This window comes from Piliocolobus tephrosceles, chromosome 4 (assembly GCF_002776525.5).
Source record: "Piliocolobus tephrosceles isolate RC106 chromosome 4, ASM277652v3, whole genome shotgun sequence".
In the NCBI taxonomy this organism is placed as follows: Eukaryota; Metazoa; Chordata; class Mammalia; order Primates; family Cercopithecidae; genus Piliocolobus; species Piliocolobus tephrosceles.
The window spans coordinates 148,679,605-148,701,034 of record NC_045437.1 but is presented as its reverse complement, the minus strand read 5'-3'; the positions used below and the strand labels follow the sequence as shown (position 1 = coordinate 148,701,034).

General features: G+C 40.5%; 1 protein-coding gene across 2 annotated transcripts in view; it reads left to right on the top strand.

Annotated features, from left to right (window-relative positions):
- Positions 1 to 1,664: 1,664 nt before the first annotated feature.
- The window catches only part of NDFIP1 (Nedd4 family interacting protein 1), a 56,567-nt gene continuing 36,801 nt past the window's right edge, over positions 1,665 to 21,430 (top strand). For both annotated transcript variants that reach the window (XM_023187772.1, XM_023187771.1), the window contains exon 1: positions 1,665 to 1,955. In XM_023187772.1, the coding sequence (XP_023043540.1) occupies positions 1,893 to 1,955 (63 nt within the window). In that variant the 5' untranslated portion in view covers positions 1,665 to 1,892. The remainder of the gene's footprint in view (positions 1,956 to 21,430) is intronic.

Sequence of the window (21,430 nt, the reverse complement as noted above, 5' to 3'; positions counted from 1 at the left end):
ACCCTTTATACAAGACTACATGGCAGGACATTATGTTTGATTCACTGTACCTGATTACATTTAAAGGTTGTTTTTCTGGATTAAAAACAACAACTGAGGGACAGAGTAAGGAGCCTCTAAATAGACTTCAGAGCTTGGAATGTTGCTACATTTGTTCACTCTTCCAGCATGTTAATATGTGAGACTAATACTTAGAAATAGCTACAGATATGGAGAAGTTTGGATACTGAAAGGAACTCAAAGTGAAGATGGTAAACACCTAGAGTTTTTATTAATTACAATTTTCTCATATATACAGAAACCTCAGGGTGTGTTCAAAACACTGCTCTCTTTTAAAATACATAATTAACTAAACTTCAAAATTAGAAGCTAAGACAATAATCATATTAATACAACCTCTACACTGCCAACTTGGAAAGGCAATGAAGAAGAAATGGGAATTGCAACAAGCTTCAGAGATGGAAGATTTTTTTTTTCTGTGTAGGACATGTGGGTAGAAGCAATTGCAGATGGCTGGGTGTGAAAGAAACAGAGCTTGCAAGCCTGCTATATAACTATACTGTGCTAGATGCCATTGGGAGGTAATAAGATTTAAAAGACAAATACTCTTGTCTTCACAAAGCTTATAATTTAGTTGTGCAATACTGGTTAAGAAAGCTGGCTTAATGGAGTTGTATTCCAGCTTCACCCCTTAGTAGCTCTATATCATTGGGTAAGATATTTAACTTCTTCGGGCATAACTTCCTCATCTGTGAAACACTGATATTTGTACCTCCTATATGGCAGCTATGCCAGCATCCTTTCTGTTCTTCCACAAGGCAATCTCTCTCTGGACCACCCTTTGCACCTGTTCCTGTGGCCGGGAAAGCCTTTAGCATGGCCAAACCCTTCAAGTTTTGACTTCCATGTTACCGCCTGGGGGAGCTTTTCTGGAAAATATGGTTTCTGATTCCGCAGATGAGGCTGTTAAAATACTAAAGAACTGCATAAACATGAGAGTGTTATTATAATCATCCACCCTAAGTAGGATTTGAGATCCAAGCAGCTCTCAAGGATTTAGGGTTAGCAAACATTTACTGTAAAATGTCAGATAGCAAGTATTCTAGGGTTTGCAGGCCATAATAAACAAAAGGGTGCTGCTGTGTTCCAATAAAACTCTATTTATGGACACTGAAACTTGAATTTCACGTACTTTTCACAGTCACGGTGACAGACCGGATTTGGCCCCCTCCCTGTCGCTGGCTGACCCCTGGTTTATGAGTATGGCAGATAAAAGAAGGGAGTGAATAAGCACCACGATTCTGCTGCCAGACACCAGGGATCAGGTCGCTGCTGTGAAGATTGTCGACCTCTCTGGTTGCCAACGACCTGGAGAATGGTGCTGTGGTTCCTGTGTCAGGGTGGTTGTGGGGAAGGCTGGATCAGGGCACGTAGGTGAAGCTCAGTGCTTGGCTCGAGTTGCTCATCACCAGCATCGCCCTTTCTTTGGGCTGGCCTGCTAGTAATTCGTTTTTAGTGGAATCGAATACAACACTTGAGCCTCGGGCTCAGGTCGTCGGAGCAACTACACCCGGGCCGGGGCACCTCGGGGCGATGGCTCAGGGCTAGGGTAGGCCCGGCGGGGCCGAGCAGGGCGGCGCGAGTCGGGGGTGGGGCGGCGGCGTAGCGTCGCCGTCGTAGTCCCCGCCTCTTCCCCAGGGGCCGCGTCGGAGCCTCGGCGGCGGCGGCGGCGCTTACAGCGTGAGAGGAGCGTCTCGCTCGGGAGCAGCGGCGGTCATCGAGACCCACCCAAGGAGCGTCCCCCTCGGCCTCCCAGCGCTCCCAGGCCGCAGCGGCCGCGCCCATTCAGCTAGCTTGCTCGCTCGCTCTCCTTCCCTGCTGCCGGCTGCGCCATGGCGTTGGCGTTGGCGGCCCTGGCGGCGGTCGAGCCGGCCTGTGGCAGCCGGTACCAGCAGGTAAGCGGCGCCCGAGTCCCGCCCCGGACTCCGGCCCCCGGCTCTGCCCTGCCCGCTGACCGCCTCAGGCCTCTCTGGCCGGCCGGCGGCCAACTCGACGCCGGGGCTTGGCAGGCCGCGCTGGGCCTGGAGGGGCGGGTCGGGCCCCGGGCTCGGATTCGAGGCTGCCGCGGGCCCGGCCTGCCCCTCTGCGACCCCGGGTGGGACTCCGGCGGTGGAAAGCCCTCCTCCCGGCCTCGTTTCCCGCGTTTCCTAGGGCGGGCGGGTCCCTGAGTCAGAACCCGAGAGCCACAGGCGGCATCGGTCTGAGGCATTCGTTTTTCATTTTTCCACCTTTGGTTTGATGTCATTGGAAAAGAAAGAAAGAAAAAAGCAAGAAACGGAAACTGGGTGGTGAGAAAAGATTAAAATCTCTGCTGCTGCCGATAGCTCCCCACAGCAAGATGCTATTGCTCAGGGTTTCAGAGCCTAGTTTGTCGAAACCCATTCCCCTCGCCTCCGTTTTAAGACAAAAGTAAAAAATGAAGCAAGAGACAAACCCGCAGTTTGCAGTAGATTTGGAAGAGGCGATGTTTGGCTGTGGTGATGCCCCAAAAGGGAGAGCTACGATGAAGTCTGCAGGGCGTGTGCCGGGTGTATTTTAAATGCTTGGAAGTGACGTTTGAAGAGATTTGATGGCATAGCTGGGGAGGAAATGTATAGGGAATGATTGGATCGTTTTCTCGGGTCTGATTTATAAATTGAGGCCCCAGGGAAAAGAGCTGCTTGTTTCACTCCCCGTCTGTAGCTAAGTTCCCCCAGGAAATTTAGAGACCTTCTGCAGGATTTTTAGAAGTGTTAATCTAACATATCGTAATTGTGGGAATTGAGCCAGGTGGTAAACTGATGTTGACTGGAACCGCAAATAACGGCTTGTGTTTGTCATGTTTCACATGGTTTTGGTGCATACAGATGTCAATCCTGCTTTTATCAAATAAAATGTCCTATCTTAGACGATCTACAATTTTACATTTTAGAAATAAGGAAAGCCAGTACGATGAAAACGTAGATTAACCCTGGTGCGGCTGGTTACTGGTTTGTTTTGCTATCATCAGCCATGTGTTGCAGTCCGCCCCCACTCAGGATTGGACTCCTAAAATGACTAGTTAAGAATTTCGCTTCTTGGTTTTATAAACACGGCCCAAATTGTGGCAATGCAGTTAATCCTTAGATCTTTTCAGAGCACATGGATCTAGCACATGCTTTTTGTGTATGACCTTGGGCAGCCTGTGGGTTCCTTACTGCTTTAATAAAATGGGAATGACAGATGTCACTTAACTGTGACATCTTTGCAAAGTGACTTTTAAACAGTGTTTGCAAATCACCCATACTGTATACTGTCATCTGATTTCATCGTTTTCATCCTGACTTGGATAAGGCGAACAAGCAGAACAACTGTGGTTTTTCTTTGTACTGCCATCTTCTTGAGCTATTAGGTAATGCCGATATACTGCTAGAATACAAAAAATTTGCTGGAGTATCAAAATCATGTATTCCTTAGTGTGGCGTTTAATATTTTTTAATTATGCAGAATTGAAGTATCAAAAAAAAAAAACAAAAATCTTCCTAGAAAAATTGTAGAAGATGAAAGCCCAAAAAACTGCAATACCCTCCCTAAACAAAAACCAACTAGATAACCGAAGGTAATATTTTAATGTGCATTCTTGTGGGTTTATAGCTGTGTTATAGATCAGTGTATGTGTGTACAGATAAGGAATGCAGGAAGGCTAATATTGATTTTTTTATGCAACAATCAGTACTAAGTAATTTACGTCCATTTTTTTTTTTTAATTTAATCCGTACCAAACCCTTATGAACCAGGGTTTGTTCTCATTGTCAGAGACTGAAAGTGGCTCAGTAACTTGCCTCAAGGTCACAAGCTGCTAAGTAGTGATTACAAGGATATACACACGCTCACCTACTTAAAACACAGGCTCACAGTCCAAATATAGGTGTATGCATTAGCAGATATATGCACATGCCTATGTATTCTGTTATGTACCCATATATACATGTACAGACATATCTTTGTACATTCGTGTGCAGTTTTATGAGCCCCTGAGCATACTTGCACATACTTTTGCACTTGTCCATGTGTATCTTGTTCTCAGACATGTGCATTCATACATTTGCATATGTGTATCATGCACATGTATCTACAAAGGCATACTAGATAAATAATGAAATGGGTTCATATTTCTATTTTGTAATGTTCTTCACACAATGTTATTAACATTTTCTATATAAAATATTTTTAATGTCTGCATGGCATGTAATTGTATGGATGAATCATAATTTAACTAATTGCCTATCTTTGGTCACTAAGAATGTTTATCGTTTTTTTCATTGACTGAAATTTATTTTACATACATCTTCAGCCGTTTCCTTACCATAAATTACTAGACATGGAAATGCCTGGTCAGATAATATACATATTTAAAAGGCTTTTGAATTATAGAATGATGGTGAATTGTCCAGGCAACTTGATAGGAGCATGATACTCTGGTTGTCACACAGGGCTGTTCTGACTTCTATTTGATCTGGTTAATCAAATTGAGCTAGTTTTCTCACCAAGTAAATGTAATGGAAAACTGTATGATTCATAAATGCAAACACAGTTTTGTCTTTATAGTCTTTTTATTGGTAGCGTAATATGTGGACAACTTGAATTTAGCATAGTAGTGACAGACTATGCAGAAAGGCTAGGCTCAGCCAGGTGCAGTGGCTCACACCTGTAGTCACAGCACTTTGGGAGGCTAAAGCGGGCAGATCACTTGAAGTCAGGAGTTCGAGACCAGCCTGGCCAACATGGCAAAACCCTGTCTCTACTAAAAGTATAAGAACTAGCCAGGTGTGGTGGCGCTCGCCTGTAATCCCAGCTACTTGGGAGGCTGAGGCAGGACAATTGCTTGAACCTGGGAGGCAGAGGTTGCAGTGAGCCGAGATTATGCACTGCATTCCAGCCTGGGCGACACAGTGAGACTTTGTCTCAAAAAAGCAAAACAAAACAAAACGAAAAACGTCCAGGCAAGGTGGCTCATGCTTGTAATCCCAGCACTTTTTGGGAGGCCGAGGTGGGCAGATCACGAAGATCATGAGGTCAAGAGATTGAGACCATCGTGGCCAACATGGTGAAACCCCATCTCTATTAAAAATACAAAAATTAGCTGGAAGTGGTGGCGTGCACCGGTAGTCCTAGCTTCTTAGGAGGCTGACGCAGGAAAATCACTTGAACTCAGGAGGCAGAGGTTGCAGTGAGTCAGGATCATGCCACTGTACTCCAGCTTGGGTGAGCAAGACTCTGTCTTAAAAAAAACAAAGGCACCAAGGTGGGTGGATCATGAGGTCAGGAGATCAAGACCATCCTGGTTAACATGGTGAAACCTTGTCTCTACTAAAAATACAAAAAATTAGCTGGGTGTGGTGGCGGGTGCCTGTAGTCCCAGCTACTTGGGAGGCTGAGGCAGGAGAAACCTAGGAGGTAAAGGTTGCAGTGAGCCAAAATTGCACTGCTGCACTCCAGGCTAGGCGACAGAGAAAGACTCTGCCCACCTGAGACTCTGCCCCCCCCCCCCCCCCCCAAAAAAAAAGAGGCTAGGTTTATAGGTTCCCTGTGGCATTATTTTGTTTTTTTGTTTGTTTGTTTGTTTTTCATTTTGAAACTGAGACTGTATCTCAGACAGTATGGAAGCACTATTTTAGAAAGACCTAAGTAGGCCCATACTGAGTGCTGAGAAACCTGTTGCGTGTTTCTCTCTCTGAGGACGTTAACTCCCGTTCGTCCGTAGACGAACGCAGATCTTCTGCAGTAGATCTGTGCATGAATTTTGCCAGTTCATTCCAAGTATTTTGGGATACTCGGATTTCAATTCAGTGTAAGTGGGTGATGATGACACTGCCATGTAGGTTCAAACAGATTACAGAATGCTTAGTTCTGGACTTGCCTCATTACCTGCTAAAGAAGTTGCCCATTTGTAAGCATCACCAATACTCAGTATTATAGTTTGATGACATTATAGAGCAGCTTTTGGAATGGTATAATTTTGGATAAATTCTCTCAGGATTGTGGAGGAATATTTTGATGAGCGTAAGAATTTCATCTCTGATAGGTCAAACCATATTCATGTTAAATTATTAGATGAAGTAATGATCCTGGAGGAAGGAACGAATAGTGCTTATGTGGCTTTTTTGCTTGTTTTTCAGTTTCAAAAGAAGTTATAATTATATCGCAGAATGCCTCTTAGGTTATGTCAGAGTTTCTTAAGTTATATGCTGTATTTGTGGCCTACATGGTCAGTGATCAAAGAAAATTTATAAAAATATTAGGAAGACGGATAAATTATTCCTTTGAAAACTTTTAATTGTGGTAAAATACATATAAAATTTACCATGTTAACCGTTTTTAAGTATATAGTTTAGTGGCATTAAGTACACTCACATTGTTGTGGAACCAGTCCATCTCCAGAACTTTTTCACCTTGCAAAACTGAAACTCCATATTCATTAAACAATAACTCTCCTTTCCCCCCTTCTTCAGCCCCTGGAAACTGCCATTCTACTTTCTGTGATTTTGACTACTCTAGGTATTTCTCATAAGTGGAATTAGATAGCATTTGTCCTTTTGTGACTGGCATATATCACTTAGCATAATATCTTCAGAGTTCATCCATGTTGTAGCATGTGTCAGAATTTCCTGCCTCTTTAAGGCTGAGTAATAGTCCATTTTATATATGTACCACATTTTGTTTATGCATTCATTTGTTTATGGATGCTTGGTTTGCTTCTACCTTTTGGTCATTGTGAGTAATGCTGCTATAAAAAAACATGAGTCTACAAATATCTTTCAAGTCCCTGCTTTCAGTTCTTTTGGATATACCCAGAAATGGAATTGCTGGGTTATACAGCAATTCTATTTTTAAGTTTTCGAGGAACTCCCATACTGTTTTCCATAGCAGCTTCACCATTTTATATTCCCACCAGCAATGTATAAGGATTCCAATTTCTCCATATCCTCAACATACTTGTTCTCTTGTTTTTGTTTTTTTGATAGTAGCCATCTAATGGGTGCGAAGTGGTATCTCATTGCAGTATTAATCCCTATTTCCCTAATAATTAGTGATGTTGAGCATCTTTTCATGTGCTTATTGGCCATTGATATTTTCTTTAGAGAAAATGAGTATTCAAGTTCTTTGCTTATTTTCGAATCGAGTTTTTTGTTTCATTGTTGAGTTATAGGAGTAATTTCTTCATGATGTTTACATTTTCAACTTTTACTATGGAAATTTCAAACACATACAATAATAGAATAGTATAAGAAAGGTTCTGCACCATCACCTAGCTTCAGCAATTGTGAATGAATGGCCAATATTATTTCATTTATACTCACCACATTATTTTGAAACGAATCCTAGAAATCATATATTGATAAATGTTTATATGTGTAACTCTAAAAGAAAACAAATGGTATGATATTTCAAGAAGATATCACTTGAGGAATATATCATGAGAGCTCTCTTGTAATCTGTAAGGAGTATGGAAACAGGATTTGTCAGTGTCGGGCTGTAGATCCATAACTAACTGTCGTTTGTATTGATTGGTCTCACTTTTACCAAGCCTCATGCTTTTTTTTTGTAGCAGTGACAGATTCCTGTTAATCTATCCTTGTTTTCTTACCTGATCCCATGGGTGACCACTTGTTAGGCAAGATTTGTTTGGCTTAGTCATACTGCGTCCTGAAAACGGGGCAGCGCTTCCTGGTTTGAGCAAAAACCAAGGCCCAGTTGAACTGCTCTAGGGAATTTTGCTCTAAGCTGATGCCACCAGTAGTTTGACTGCACATAACTTCAAATTGTTTTATCCTAGACATCAATTATATTTCATTATTTTATGCTAGAGTATAAAGTAAATCCTACCATGAGAGTAACTTCCTATTTTTATTAAGAAAGAAAAAAAGGCTCGAAGAGATTGAAGTGACATCCTCAGATTTATTTGTTTTTAGGGCTTTGAAATAATTATTTTGGTTTCTTAAAATGTTCTTATTTTATCTTTGAACAAGTACAACAGCTTAGAAGAATTATATTCTTTTTTCTTTTCTTTTTTTTTTTTTTTTTTGAGACGGAGTCTCGCTCTGTCGCCCAGGCTGGAGTACAGTGGCGCGATCTCGGCTCACTGCAAGCTCCGCCTCCCGGGTTTATGCCATTCTCCTGCCTCAGCCTCCCGAGTAACTGGGACTACAGGCGCCCGCCACATCGCCCGGCTAGTTTTTTTTTTTTTTTTTTTTTGTATTTTTTTAGTAGAGACGGGGTTTCACCGTGTTAGCCAGGATGGTCTCGATCTCCTGACCTCGTGATCCACCCATCTCGGCCTCCCAAAGTGCTGGGATTACAGGCTTGAGCCACCGCGCCCGGCCCTTTTTTTTTTTTTTTTTAAGACAGAGTTTCGCTCTTCTTGCCCAGGCTGGAGGGCAGTGGCACGATCTTGGCTGACTGCAACCTCTGCCTCCCAGGTTCAAGCGATTCTCCTGCCTCAGCCTCCTGAGTAGCTGGGATTACAGGTGCCCGCCACCATGCCCAGCTGATTTTTTGTATTTTTAGTAGAGATGGGGTTTCACCATGTTGGCCAGGCTGGTCTTGAACTCCTGACCTCAAGTGATCAGCCTGCCTCGGTCTCCCAAAGTGCTGGGATTACATGTGTGAGCCACTGCGCCCAGCCTATATTCTTATAATAATGGACAATTTAGATAAAGCAACTTTAATACTTCTGTTCCATTCGTACTGAAAATTGGCTTGATGGTTTATCTTTTTCTCAAGTCATTGTTGCCAATAAGCTAGGCAACTGGCAAATATCATGTATGAAATTTTTTGGGTTTGACATACTTTCCAGTGGTAATTGCTTCTAGTGGTTGACTAGGTGGGGGTATGAGTCAGAGTAGGCTCTAGGTATCCACAGGTTGCACATTTGCGGATTCAACCAACTGTGGATTGAAAATGAGGAAAATAACAATACAATAATAAATAATAATACAAGTAAAATATACACTATAACAGCTATTTTACATAGCATTTACATTGTTTTAAGTGTTATAAGATGATTTAAAGTATATGAGGTAGGTTATATGTAAATACTATACCATTTTATGTCAGAGGCTTGTGCATCCTCAGATTTTGGTATCTGTGGGGAGTTCTGGAAACAATTCCCAGCAAATACTGACGGATGACTGTGTGATACGTCTTGTTAACTTGATCAAGTATGGTAGTAAAGCAAGTATAACCTGATAACACTTAGCGCATCCTGCTCTTACAATAAGGCTTACTCATTATTTTTCTGAATAACATAATTTATATTAAATGTCCTAAATACTAGCACTGATGAAGTTTAAGAACATTCCTAGTGAAATATTTTTTTATTGATGAATGCAGTTCCCTTTATATGTATATTTCTTTTCTTTCTTTCTCTTCTTTTTTTTTTTTTTTTTTTGAGGCAGAGTCTTCCTCTGTTGCCCAGGCTGGAGTGCAGTGGTGCAATCTCAGCACACTACAACCTCTGCCTTCCAGGTTGAAGCAATTCTCCTGCCTCAGCCTCCTAATTAGCTGGGACTATAGGCACCCGCCACCATGCCCGGCTAATTTTTGTTTTTTTAGTAGGCGCGGGGTTTCACGGTGTTGGCCAGTCTAGTCTTGAACTCCTGATCTCAAATGATCTGCCCTCCTCGGCCTCCCAAAGTGCTGGGATTACAGGTGTGAGCCACCATGCCCCGCCTACTTTCATATGTATTTTTCTTTTCTTTTCTTTTTTTTTCTCCTCTTCTTTTTTTTTTTTTCTGAGACAGGTCTGGCTCTGTCACCTAGGCTGTAGTGCAGTGGTGAGATCTCGGCTCAATGCAATCTCCGCCTCCCGGGTTCAAGAGGTTCTTGTGCCTCAGCTTCCCGAGTAGCTGGTATTACAGGCGTATTCCACCGTGCCTGGCTAATTTTTGTATTTTTAGTAGAGACGGGATTTTACCATGTTGTCCAGGCTGGTCTCGAACTCTTGGCTTTAAGTGCTCTGCCTGTCTCTGCCTCCCAAAATGCTGGGATTACAGGCATGAGCCACCGTGCCCGGCCCATATGTATAATATATTTCTTATCCCTGAGCAGTTTAGCATAATCTTTGACAGTTTTTCTGTTTTTGTCTTTTAAATTAGTTTATCTCAGCAATATCAATTAGTAGTTACTGTAATCAGAGGCTTGAATACAAATTGGAGATCTGTCTGCAGACTGGACAGTTTATGAATAGAGATATAAGGGCTTAGGGAGTGGTGCCTGTTTAATAATGATTTCTTTTTCTTTATCATTCAATGCTTAAATGTGGTATTTAAAATTAAACATTTTGTATTATACAGTAATACATTCTTCATGTGCTAGATTCAGACAGTAACTTTCTAAAGAAAAACTTGATTTCCCTTTCCTTCCTATCTCTTCCCAGAGCTGTAACTGCTCCTCAAATTTGGTGTGCGTTCTACAGGCTTTTTTTTTTTTTGAGACAGGGCCTCACTCTTGTCACCCAGGCTGGAGTACAGCGGCGCAATCTCAACTCACTGCAGCCCTGCATCTTCAGGCTTTCTTCTTAACCTTTCCTTCGCTTTAAGTGTTTTTTAAATAAATCTGTACTTTCAAATAGACCACAAGTGCTGCTCTCATCACATCATATCAAGAATGCACACTGTCAACATGACTTATCATTGTTGACATTGGCCTTGACTTTACTTTTTGGAACTTTTTTCCCCTAAGATGGGTTCCTGCTATGTTGCTACCCAGGCTGGCCTCAAGCTCCTTGCCTCAAGCGATCCTTCCCTCCCAGCCTCCAGAGTAGTGGGGACCACAGGCATACACCACCACACCCAGCTGAAACATTTTGAATTTTTCGGAAACACAGAAGACAGTAGAGAGTTTCTATATGCCCTATATCCACCTTTCCCTATTAGCATCTTGTATCAGTGTGGTACATTTTTCACAATTATTGAACAAATATTAGTACATTGTTATCAACTAAAGTCTGTACTTTATTCAGATTTTCTAAGTTTTTACCTAACGTCCTTTTTCTGTTCCAGGATCCCATCTAGGATCCAGGATGATATAATGTGGTAACGTTACATTTAGTCATCCTGTCTCCTTAGGCTTCTCTTGGCTGTGAGTTTCTCAAACTTTCTTTGTTTTTGATGAGCTTGGCAGTTTTGAGGAGTACTGGTCAGGTCTTTGTATAATGTTCCTCAATTGGGGTTTGTTTGATGTTTTTCTTATGATTAGACTGGGGTTGTGGATTTGGGGGCAGACCACAAGTAAAGTCCTGTTCTCATCACATCATATCAAGAATGTACACTGTCAGCATGACTTATTGTTGACATTGACCTTGATCACCTGGCTGAGGTAGTGTTTGTCAGTTTTCTCTTCTGTAAAGATACTTGTTACCCCTCTTTCCATACTTACTCTTGGGAAGGAAGTCACTATACATAGTCCACACATAAGGAGTGGGAAGTTATGTAACACCTCGCTGAGGGCAAAGCATTGACATGAATTATTTGGAATTTTCCTGCATGGGACATTTGTCTCTTCTCTGATAATTTGTTTAGTGTTTATATCTGTATAGACTCATAAATATTTTATTCTTCTAATTATAATCCAATAACTGCTTTATTTTATTGCTTAAATTGCATACCTCCATCATTGTGGACTTTTTTTTTAACCACTTCCATACATTTTGGCACTAGGCTCATCTTATATGTTTCCTGCACTATCCTAGAATCAGGCATTTTTCCAAGGAGCCGAGGTTCCTTTTATTGAAAAATAATACTACAAACCAAGATCTGTGCTCCTTGCTACTAGGGTGTCATTGCTTTTAGGCCTTCTAAGCTGACAGAGCAAGGAACTATATATATGTCTGTATATTAATCTGTGGATACACACATCTGTAACTATTTCTGTGTGTACCGTCTATCTATATTAAGCTGAACATAAGTTCATACTAGTATCTCCACCTCTAATTCATTACCATATGGGTCGCTGTAGCCTCCTCCCCTTATCTATAAACTCCCACTCCAACATTGAGAAACCTGGCTCACTTCCACCATCCATTTACATAATTCTTCAGTTCTGATATACATGTGTAAGTTGTATCAGAATTGTTAACCCACACCCCTGTGGGAAATAGTATTATAACCACTGCAGGACAAAGCATATGTACAGTTCCTTTTGCCTTTAGTCTTAAAAACTACTTATTTCCAAATGTTCCTTAGGTCAGCACCTGTTCCTCCACCCACTTGAGTGAGGTTGTTTCAAACATTTATAATACAGTTATCTTGTTTTGTCACATTTTGCATACATCCTCCAGCCACCTAAGTGGATTTTAAAAATTTGCATGCCTTAAGATTCTTTCTTTGTGCTATCAAGTTCTATAAATTTTCACAAATGCATACTGTCTTATTTTTTCCCTTTAAACAACACATTTTATGAAAAATGGTAGGACTGATTTTATTTTCCAAATTTTCTAATGATCATGTTTGCTTTCTTTTTAAAGTACCTTTAAAGAAAATTTTTTTTAGAATTAATTTTAAACTTAGAGAAGGTTGCAAGAATAGTATAACGCTCATTATCTATTACCAAATTCATCTTAGACTCATTGTTAAATTTTGATTAACTATGAAATACAATCCTATAAAAATTGAAAGCACTACAGATAAAACCCAGGTCCCTTTAATCATCACAGTTCTTTATAGAATTCAGTGTTTATTTAGCTATTTGTTATCAAATTATTATCATTATTATTATTTTTGAGATAGAATCTCGCTCTGTTGCCCAGGCTGGAGTGCAGTGGTGTGATCTCAGCTCACTGCAATCTCTTCCTCCCGGGTTGAAGCAATTCTCCTGCCTCAGCCTCCTGAGTAGTTGGGATTACAGGCATGCACCATCATGCCCTGCTAATTCTTGTATTTTTAGTAGAGACAGGGTTTCACTATGTTGGCCAGGCTGGTCTCAAACTCCTGACCTCAGTTGATCTGCCTGCCTTGGCCTCCCAAAATGCTGGGATTATAGCATGAGCCACTGCATCTGGCCCAAACTTCCTTTATGTTTATAAATCTCGTCTACAGCCATACCACCCTGAACGTGCCCAATCTCGTCTGTTTATAAATCTCGTTTTCACTTCTACTTCTACCAGTACCTGGTGCCACCAGTTCTTGAGCTTTTGGGGGATACAAAAAGGTTGTTTTTTGGCTTTCTGGTTTAGGGTTCAGCTTTCTTGGGTTTGCTGAGTCAGTTACCACTTGTCATCCTGCTTCTAGCTTTCAGAAATTAATTGCTGCTTCCTTTCCTGTTGCTTGTAAGTTTTTTGCCTTTAAACAAGCAACATTTTACTCACATTTAGATTTAAGAGGGTTTCAGGAGGAATAAGACGCAAGTGTCTAGTCTTTAATTGGACATTATACAGTAATTGTAATTACTTCTTTGTGTTTCGTTTGCTAAACTTGCAGACTTAGTGAGGCCAAAAACACCAGCCAAGTCACTGTTCTGTCCCCAGACCCCACATCAGTTGTGGCCTGACACATTTAATGAGTGTTGTTAAATTAACCTAGCAGTTGAATACTTGTAGAACAAAACATTCTGTGATGATAGTTTAATAGGAAAGGTATTAAATGCTCGATGTACCTACTTTTTGGCTCTCATCGTTCTTGCAGGAAGAGAGGACCTCATGACCAGGCCTGAATCAAGGTGGACTCTCCTGAATAGAATACCTTTTCCCACCCATAATGTCTGCCTGAGTATGCTCTACTCTAGGCTAATAAGCAAGCATAACTTTTGGAACTTCTCACTATCAGAGCTGAGCAGGCTACAGTCAACATGCAAGCCTGGGTTCTAGGCATGGCTCTGTCACTGTCTTTCAGTGTCTACATTTGATTTCACTGCCTTTTCAATGTGGAATATTCCATTTTTGGGATATGCCAATTGGTTATTTTTAGAAGAAACAATATTGTAGGAATTACATTGTGATCAAGATAAGTTTTCCTTCATATATAAAATAAATTTTAATTGAACATCTGAGCACTTATTGCTAAGTGCTGTAGATTGAATACTAAATGTTAAACACTGCTCATTTCTAAAGAGATAAAGGTTGGAGATATCTGTTTCTCCTTGGTGTTTCTTTTCTGTTATTTCTTTTTAAAATTGGTAACTCTAGAGCCATACTATTCTTTTCATTTTTATTGTGAAATTATGGATGCATATGAAAGGATACAGAGTATATATGTACCTTATGCAAAATAATAATAAATCAGAGACCTGTGACTGCCATCCAAATCGTAGCAATCTTTTTTGAAAGTTTGTTTGTTTCACACATATTCTTTTAGACCAGTCAGTAGGAGAGAGCTGCTTTTGCCTTAGTTGCTTTATAAGGCCATGTTTCTCCTCAATTCTTCCATGTTTAAAATGCACTCCTTGTGCTAAGTAGTGATGGGGATACCATAACTGCCGCTCTCCATTCCTGAAACCATCATCACTGTCCTCTCTACAGGTATAGCAGTCATCTGTGTATGGCTACATGCATAGCCTGTGAATTTATTTGGAGATTTGTAAAGTAATATGAATATTTTTCATAGATGTGAACTGGTAAGTTAAGATGGTATAAAGAATAGCTGCTATTTCTTCAGGTAAGTTTCTGTTAGAAATCCTCTTCCATGCCTGTTTTGGCCAACACTCACTAATGTATCCATGCTGTGCCACTCACTGGTAAGTGCTGGGGTGAATGCAGTGATAAACCATGCAAAGGTCTCAGTCCACAGAGGGCTCACAGTCTGCATCATCACTATTCCTCATACAGTGTTTTTCTTCTCCCATTTCTGAATTGTTAGTGAAGTATGATTTATGTATAAAAACAAGTACAATCATAAATGTGCAGCTCAATGAATTTTTACAAACTGAACTTGCACACCTAACTAGTATTTAAATCCAGAAACAGAATTACCAGCACTCCAAAAGGTCCCTTCAGGGCCTTTCTAGTCACTCTCCTCCCAGGGCATACTCACTGGTATGTTTAGTTTGCCTGTTCTTTAAAAAAATCTTTATATGAACCTGATCATACAGTAAATACTGTTTTGAGTCTGGCTTCTTTTGCTCAACATGATTTTGCAAAATTTACCCATGTGGGTTACAGTTTATTCATGCACACTGCTGTCTCATTTTGTGAAAATACCACAATTTAGTTACCTGTTCTACTGTAGATAGGCATTTCAGTAATTTCCAGTTTTATGAATACTGTTGCTTTGCCTCTCCTTATATGTCTTTTGGTATCATATATAAATGTTTCTGTTGGACATATAACTAGGAGTGGAATTGCTGGATATGTGTAAATTCATCTTTTGTTGATATTGGCAAACAGTTTTCTAAAGTACTTGTACAGGTTTATACTCCCATCAGTAGTGTAGTGTGAGAGTTCTGTGTATTATATAGCCTCAGTAACATTTGGTATTTTCTGCTTTTTATTTTGATCATCATCTGTTATTTTAATTTTCATTTCTATAATGACTAATGAAATAGAGCACCGTTTTGTAAGTTTATTGGCCATTTAGATATCTTTTTTTGTGAAATGTCTATTCAAGTCTTGTCCCTTTTTTTATTGAATGGCTTCCTTATTGATTTTAAGAAGTTCTTTATGTATTTTGGATATAAGTCCATTTTCTGAAAAATATATCCTCCCGCTCTTTGGATTTTCTTTTCATTTTCCTGATGGTGTCTTCTGAATGAATAGTAGAGTTCTTGTGTGTGTGTTTTGGTTTTGTTTTGTTTTTTAGGCAGAGTCTTGTCTGTTGCCCAGGCTAGAGTGCAGTGGGGTAATCTCAGGTCACTGCACTCTCTACCTCCCAGGTTCAAGTGATTCTCATGCCTCAGCCTCCCAAGTAGCTGGGACTACAGGGCCGTGCCACCACACCCAGCTAATTTTTCTATTTTTAGTAGAGATGGGGTTTCACCATGTTGGCCAGGCTGGTCTCAAACTCCTGACCTCAAGTATTCCTCCCACTTTGGCCTCCCAAAGTGCTGGTATCACAGGCATGAGCCACTGTGCCTGGCCCAAACAAATGATTTTTAAAAATTGTGCTTGAAATCTAGAAGAATTCTTTTTTTTTTTTTTTTTTTTTTAAAGAGGCAGGGTCTTGCTACGTTGCCCAAGCTGGTCTTGAACTGGGCTCAAGCAGTGCTTCCACCTCAGCCTCCCAAAATGCTGGGATTACAGGTGTGATCCACCACGTCCAGCCATAAAATAATTCTTGAATAGATGCCAATTGTAGTCCATGGTCTGTTGTGACTTTTTTTTCCCCTTTGGAAGAGGCTGCTTAATGTATCATTTTAAATGACAAATAATTAGGAGCTTGTTTCTGCTTCTATGTTTCTATTTTAGAGCTTTAACATATCTTAGATGAAATCTACATATGGGGTGGTGGGGGGTTAAAACAATGTATTTACCACCTTTGCGTTTAAATTATGGACTAGATTTTATATAAATTATTTTAAAATGAGTCTGATACAGCCGCTATTTTTAGTATTATTTACTCTGTAAACAAAAGATGACCGATTCCTGCTATTCTGTCAAAGTCAGGGAGCCAGGTGCTTAGTCTCCTTTTCAACTTGTCTTTCTCTAGGGCTTTAAATCCTTCTCAAATGGGCCCTGGAGCTCTGAACTAAGCCTGACTTTTCTTATGGAACCAAGAAGTGAGAAAAGGAAGAACTCACATTACTGAGGATATGAACTGGTTATAAATAGTGTAGATGCTACTTCTTAATTTAAAATGCTATATGTTCCTGAGCAGAGAGACTTGCTATTAAAATACTATTTGGAAATATTGAACGATTGTCCCTCCTTATTTCCCTAGTCTTTGTAAGATCATGACCCATCGGGGGCCTACCATTAACCTCAAAGGCTCTTGGCTGTAGGTTTTTCTCAAGCTGGGTGTCAGAAAACACTGAGGATTATTTGCTTGGTGATATATTGGTGGAACTATCAGTACTAGAAATACTTGGATGTCAGACACAGATCCCAGGGGTTGGCAGGTTGATGATAATTTTCTGGTGCCCCCCCAAAACCTCACTACTACCATAGCCGTGGTTGGCTAATTAGTGCCTTCTGGGATGAGGGTTGATTTCTCCTCATTCCTTGCCTTTCTCTTTGGATGGCATGCCTTCACTTGTTACTTGGACTACGTAAAGAATGGAAAGATCAGAAAAAAAACCCACAAAATTGATGATCATAGGTCACAGTATTTGTGCTTTCATTTCTAAGGACTCATTCTAACATAAATCATTTTCTCTTTCCAAACCAAGTTGTACTCATCAGTTATATTGATACATATTAACAGTGATGATAACCACAAAAATTTTTAATAGAAAGCTTTACAAACGGTTAGCCTTTCTGAGGGGATTTACTGCAAAATTAGGGTATTCTTTTCATCTGTTATTGTATTGACTTTTTAAAGCATTATTCTGATTACTTCACTTTTCTTTTGGCAAATTTTGATTTTTAAATGTGTTTTCATTTTGCTATTAAGAGGATTTGCATTTATCTTTTCCGTGAGAGATATTGAGGATAGTCTAAATCTGGTGATTGGTTTGGTGGGTTTTTTCCCTTTTTTTTTGGTTCCGCATGAGCAACTTGAAGTTTTTTTGTTTTTTGTTTTTTCTTTATTTTGAGATGGAGTCTTGCTCTGTCGCCCAGGCTGGCAGTGGCACGATCTCGGCTCACTGCAAGCTCCACCTCCTGGGTTCACGCCATTCTCCTGCCTCAGCCTTCCGAGTAGCTGGGACTACAAGTACCCCACCACACCCGGCTAATTTTTTGTATTTTTAGTAGAGATGGGGTTTCACCGTGTTAGTCAGGATGGTCTCAATCCCCTGACCTCGTGATCTGCCTGCCTCAGCCTCCCAAAGGGCTGGGATTACAGGCGTGAGCCACTGCACCCGGCCGAAGATTTGGTTTTTAAAAGTTATCTTGGCTGGGTGCGGTGGCTCACGCCTGTAATCCTAGCACTTTGGGAGGCAAATGCGGGTGGATAGCTTGAGGTCAGGAGTTCAAGACCAGCCTGACCAACATGGCGAAACCCCGTTTCTACTAAAAATACAAAAATTAGCCAGGTGTGGTGGCAGGGGCCTATAATCCCAGCTACTCGGGAGGCTAGGCAAGAGAATCGCTTGAATCTGGGAGATGGAGGTTGTAGTGAGCCAAGATCATGCTACTGTACCCTAGCCTCGGTGACAAAGCAAGACTTCATCTCATAAAAAACAAGAGCAACAAAAAAAGTCATCTTTTTCAAACTCTTGAAGTAGGAAAAAAGTGATGTTTTTCCTCAGCTCTTAAAATAGGATGTTAACTGGACTTTTCTTTGATCTCTTGATCCTAATAATTCTTCTCTTCAGGAAAAGAGAACACTAAGGATTTTTTTTTTTTTTTTTTTTTTTTTACTATAAGTAGTTTATAATTCAGTGTGCTCTTCCTCTTTTTTGTTTTCATTCATTCACAAATGTGTGTTCTGTGTTAAGCTCTGGGTATATTGGTATGATCAGGACCCATTCCTTCCCATTGAAGGGCATGGACATTTAGCCAGAGAATAATACTTGGAGGAATGTTTTGTTTTAAATAAAATTTATGTTTATATAGATTTGCTTTTAAAAATTAGAAAATACTTTTAAAGTGTATGATTCAGTGTTTTTTTTTGTTTGTTTGTTTTTTGAGATAGAGTCTTTCTTTTTGCCCAGACTGGAGTGCAGTGGCGCAATCTTAGCTCACTGCAACCTCCACCTCCCAGGTTTAAGAAATTCTCGGGGCCGGGCGCGGTGGCTCAAGCCTGTAATCCCAGCACTTTGGGAGGCCGAGACGGGCGGATCACGAGGTCAGGAGATCGAGACCATCCTGGCTAACACGGTGAAACCCTGTCTCTACTAAAAATACAAAAACTAGCCGGGCGAGGTGGCGGGCGCCTGTAGTCCCAGCTACTCCGGAGGCTGAGGCAGGAGAATGGCATAAACCCGGGAGGCAGAGCTTGCAGTGAGCTGAGATCCGGCCACTGCACTCCAGTCCGGGCGACAGAGCGAGACTCCGCCTCAAAAAAAAAAAAAAAAAGAAATTCTCTGCTTCAGCCTCCCAAATAGCTGGGATTACAGGTGTGTGCCACCATGCCCAGCTAATTTTTTTGATATTTTTAGTAGAGACGAAGTTTCACCATCTTGGCCCATCTGGTCTCTAACTTCCGACCTCGTGATCCACCCACCTCGGCCTCCCAAAGTGCTGGGATTACAGGCGTGAGCCACCACGCCCATCCGATTCAGTGGTTTTTATTATATTCACAAAGTGTGAAACCATTATCACTGCCTAATTCTAAAACATTTTTTTATCACCCCAAAAAGAAACCTGGACCCATTTGCAGTCAGTTGCTCCCCCTTCTCTAGCCCCTGGCAACCACTGATATACTTTGTCTCTATGGATTTTGCCTTTTCTGGACATTTTATAGTAAATGGAAGCATTCAATATATGGTCTTTTGTGACTGGCTTCTTTGGTGTACTATAGTTTTTTTTTTTTTTTTTCTTTTTTTTTGAGTTGGAGTCTCACTCTGTCTCCCAGGCTGGAGTGCAGTGCAACCTCAGCTCACTGCAAGCTCTGCCTCCTGTGTTCACGCCATTCTCCTGCCTCAGCCTCCCAAGTAGCTGGGACTACAGGTGCCCCCCACCACGCCCGGCTAATTTTTTTGTATTTTCAGTAAAGACAGGGTTTCACCGTGTTAGCCAGGATGGTCTCAATCTCCTAACCTCATGATCCGCCTGCTTCGACCTCCCAAAATGCTGGGATTACCTCCACCCGGCCTCTTGTACTATAATGTTTTTAAGGTTCATTCGTGTTTCAGCATGTGTCAGTACCTCATTTTTTCTGGATGAATAATATTTCATTGTACAGGTATGCCACATTTTGTTGATCTATTCGTAAGTTGATGAACATTGTTGGCAATTATGGATAATGCTACTGTGAAGATTCATGTACAAGTTTTTGTGTGAACTTGTTTTCAGTTCTCTTGGTATATACCTTGGAGTGGAATTGCTTGATGTTAATATAAATCTATGTTGTTTTTGTTTGAGACAGGATCTCACTCTGTTGCTCAGACTGAGCAACAGACTGGACTGGACTCACTGAAGCATTGAACTCCTCAGCTTAAGTGATCCTCCTGTCTCAGCCTCTTGAGTAGGTGGATCACAGGTGTGCCACCATGCCCGGATAATTTTTAAAGTTTTAGTAGAGACAGGATCTTGCTGTGTTGCCCAGGCTGGTCTCAAACTCCTGGCCTCAGGTGATCCTCCTGCCTCAGCCTCTTGAAAGTGCTGGGATTGCAGGCTGAGCCACTGTGTTTTCAGCCTGTGTTTAACTTATTTTGAGGAACTGTCAAACTTTTCCACAGCAGCTGCACTATTTTGCATTCCCACAAGCACTGTATTAGAGTTCCCTTTTCTCCACATACTCAGCACTTGCTATTGTCTGTCTTTTTGATTATAGCCATCCTAGTAAGCATGAAGTAGTATTGAGTGTTGGTTTTGATTTGCATTTTCCTGCTGACTTAATGATGTTGAGCATTTTGTGTCTGCTGGCCTTTTGTTTATCTTCTTTGGAGAAATGTCTATTCAAATCATTTGCCCATTTTATAATTGGGTTGCCTTTTTATTGTTTAGTTTCTCTTGTCAGAATTATTTAAAATATCTTCTCCTAATTAATAATTAAATAGAGAATTTTTCTTGAATGTAAATAATTTGGTGCTGTTAGAATGACAGAGTGTATATTTACAATATATAAAGTAAATGTACAGGCTACACAAACTTAATGATTATTTCTGAACAACAGTAAAATAGCATACTCAGCTGTTTACCAAAAGAAATGTGCTTTGTAATTATACCATCTTGTTTTGGTAGGATTTAGGGACTGTGCAGAAGTAGTGGGCTGGTAATGAGAGCTTTAAAAATTGCATTTTAAGGTAAAAGTTTTAGAAATTAACTCTAAGATAGAAGTGATAAATAACATTTAAAGCTAGAGTTCAGGCATTGACCCATAACTTTCTGATACTTATTTTTAATAACTTAAAGAAGGAACTTGAAACTTATAAGAATTTCCTTGCTGTTTAAGTAGGACCAAACCAAAAAAAAATGAAGTAATGAAAATACTTGCAACTTTATGGACTTACTGGATAGTTCAGCATTATTTTTCATGTGCTTTGTTTGTATGAATTCTGAGGTATATGTTGATACCTTTTCTCATACATAAGGATTTATGGGTTTTGTTTAGTGTAGGGTTTTTTGTTGTTCTCCCATTCTTAGTAAATATAGAGAATCCAAGAATGACTTTTAAGTGCCTTTAGGTCCTGCCATTTGCTACAGTTATAAATGTTG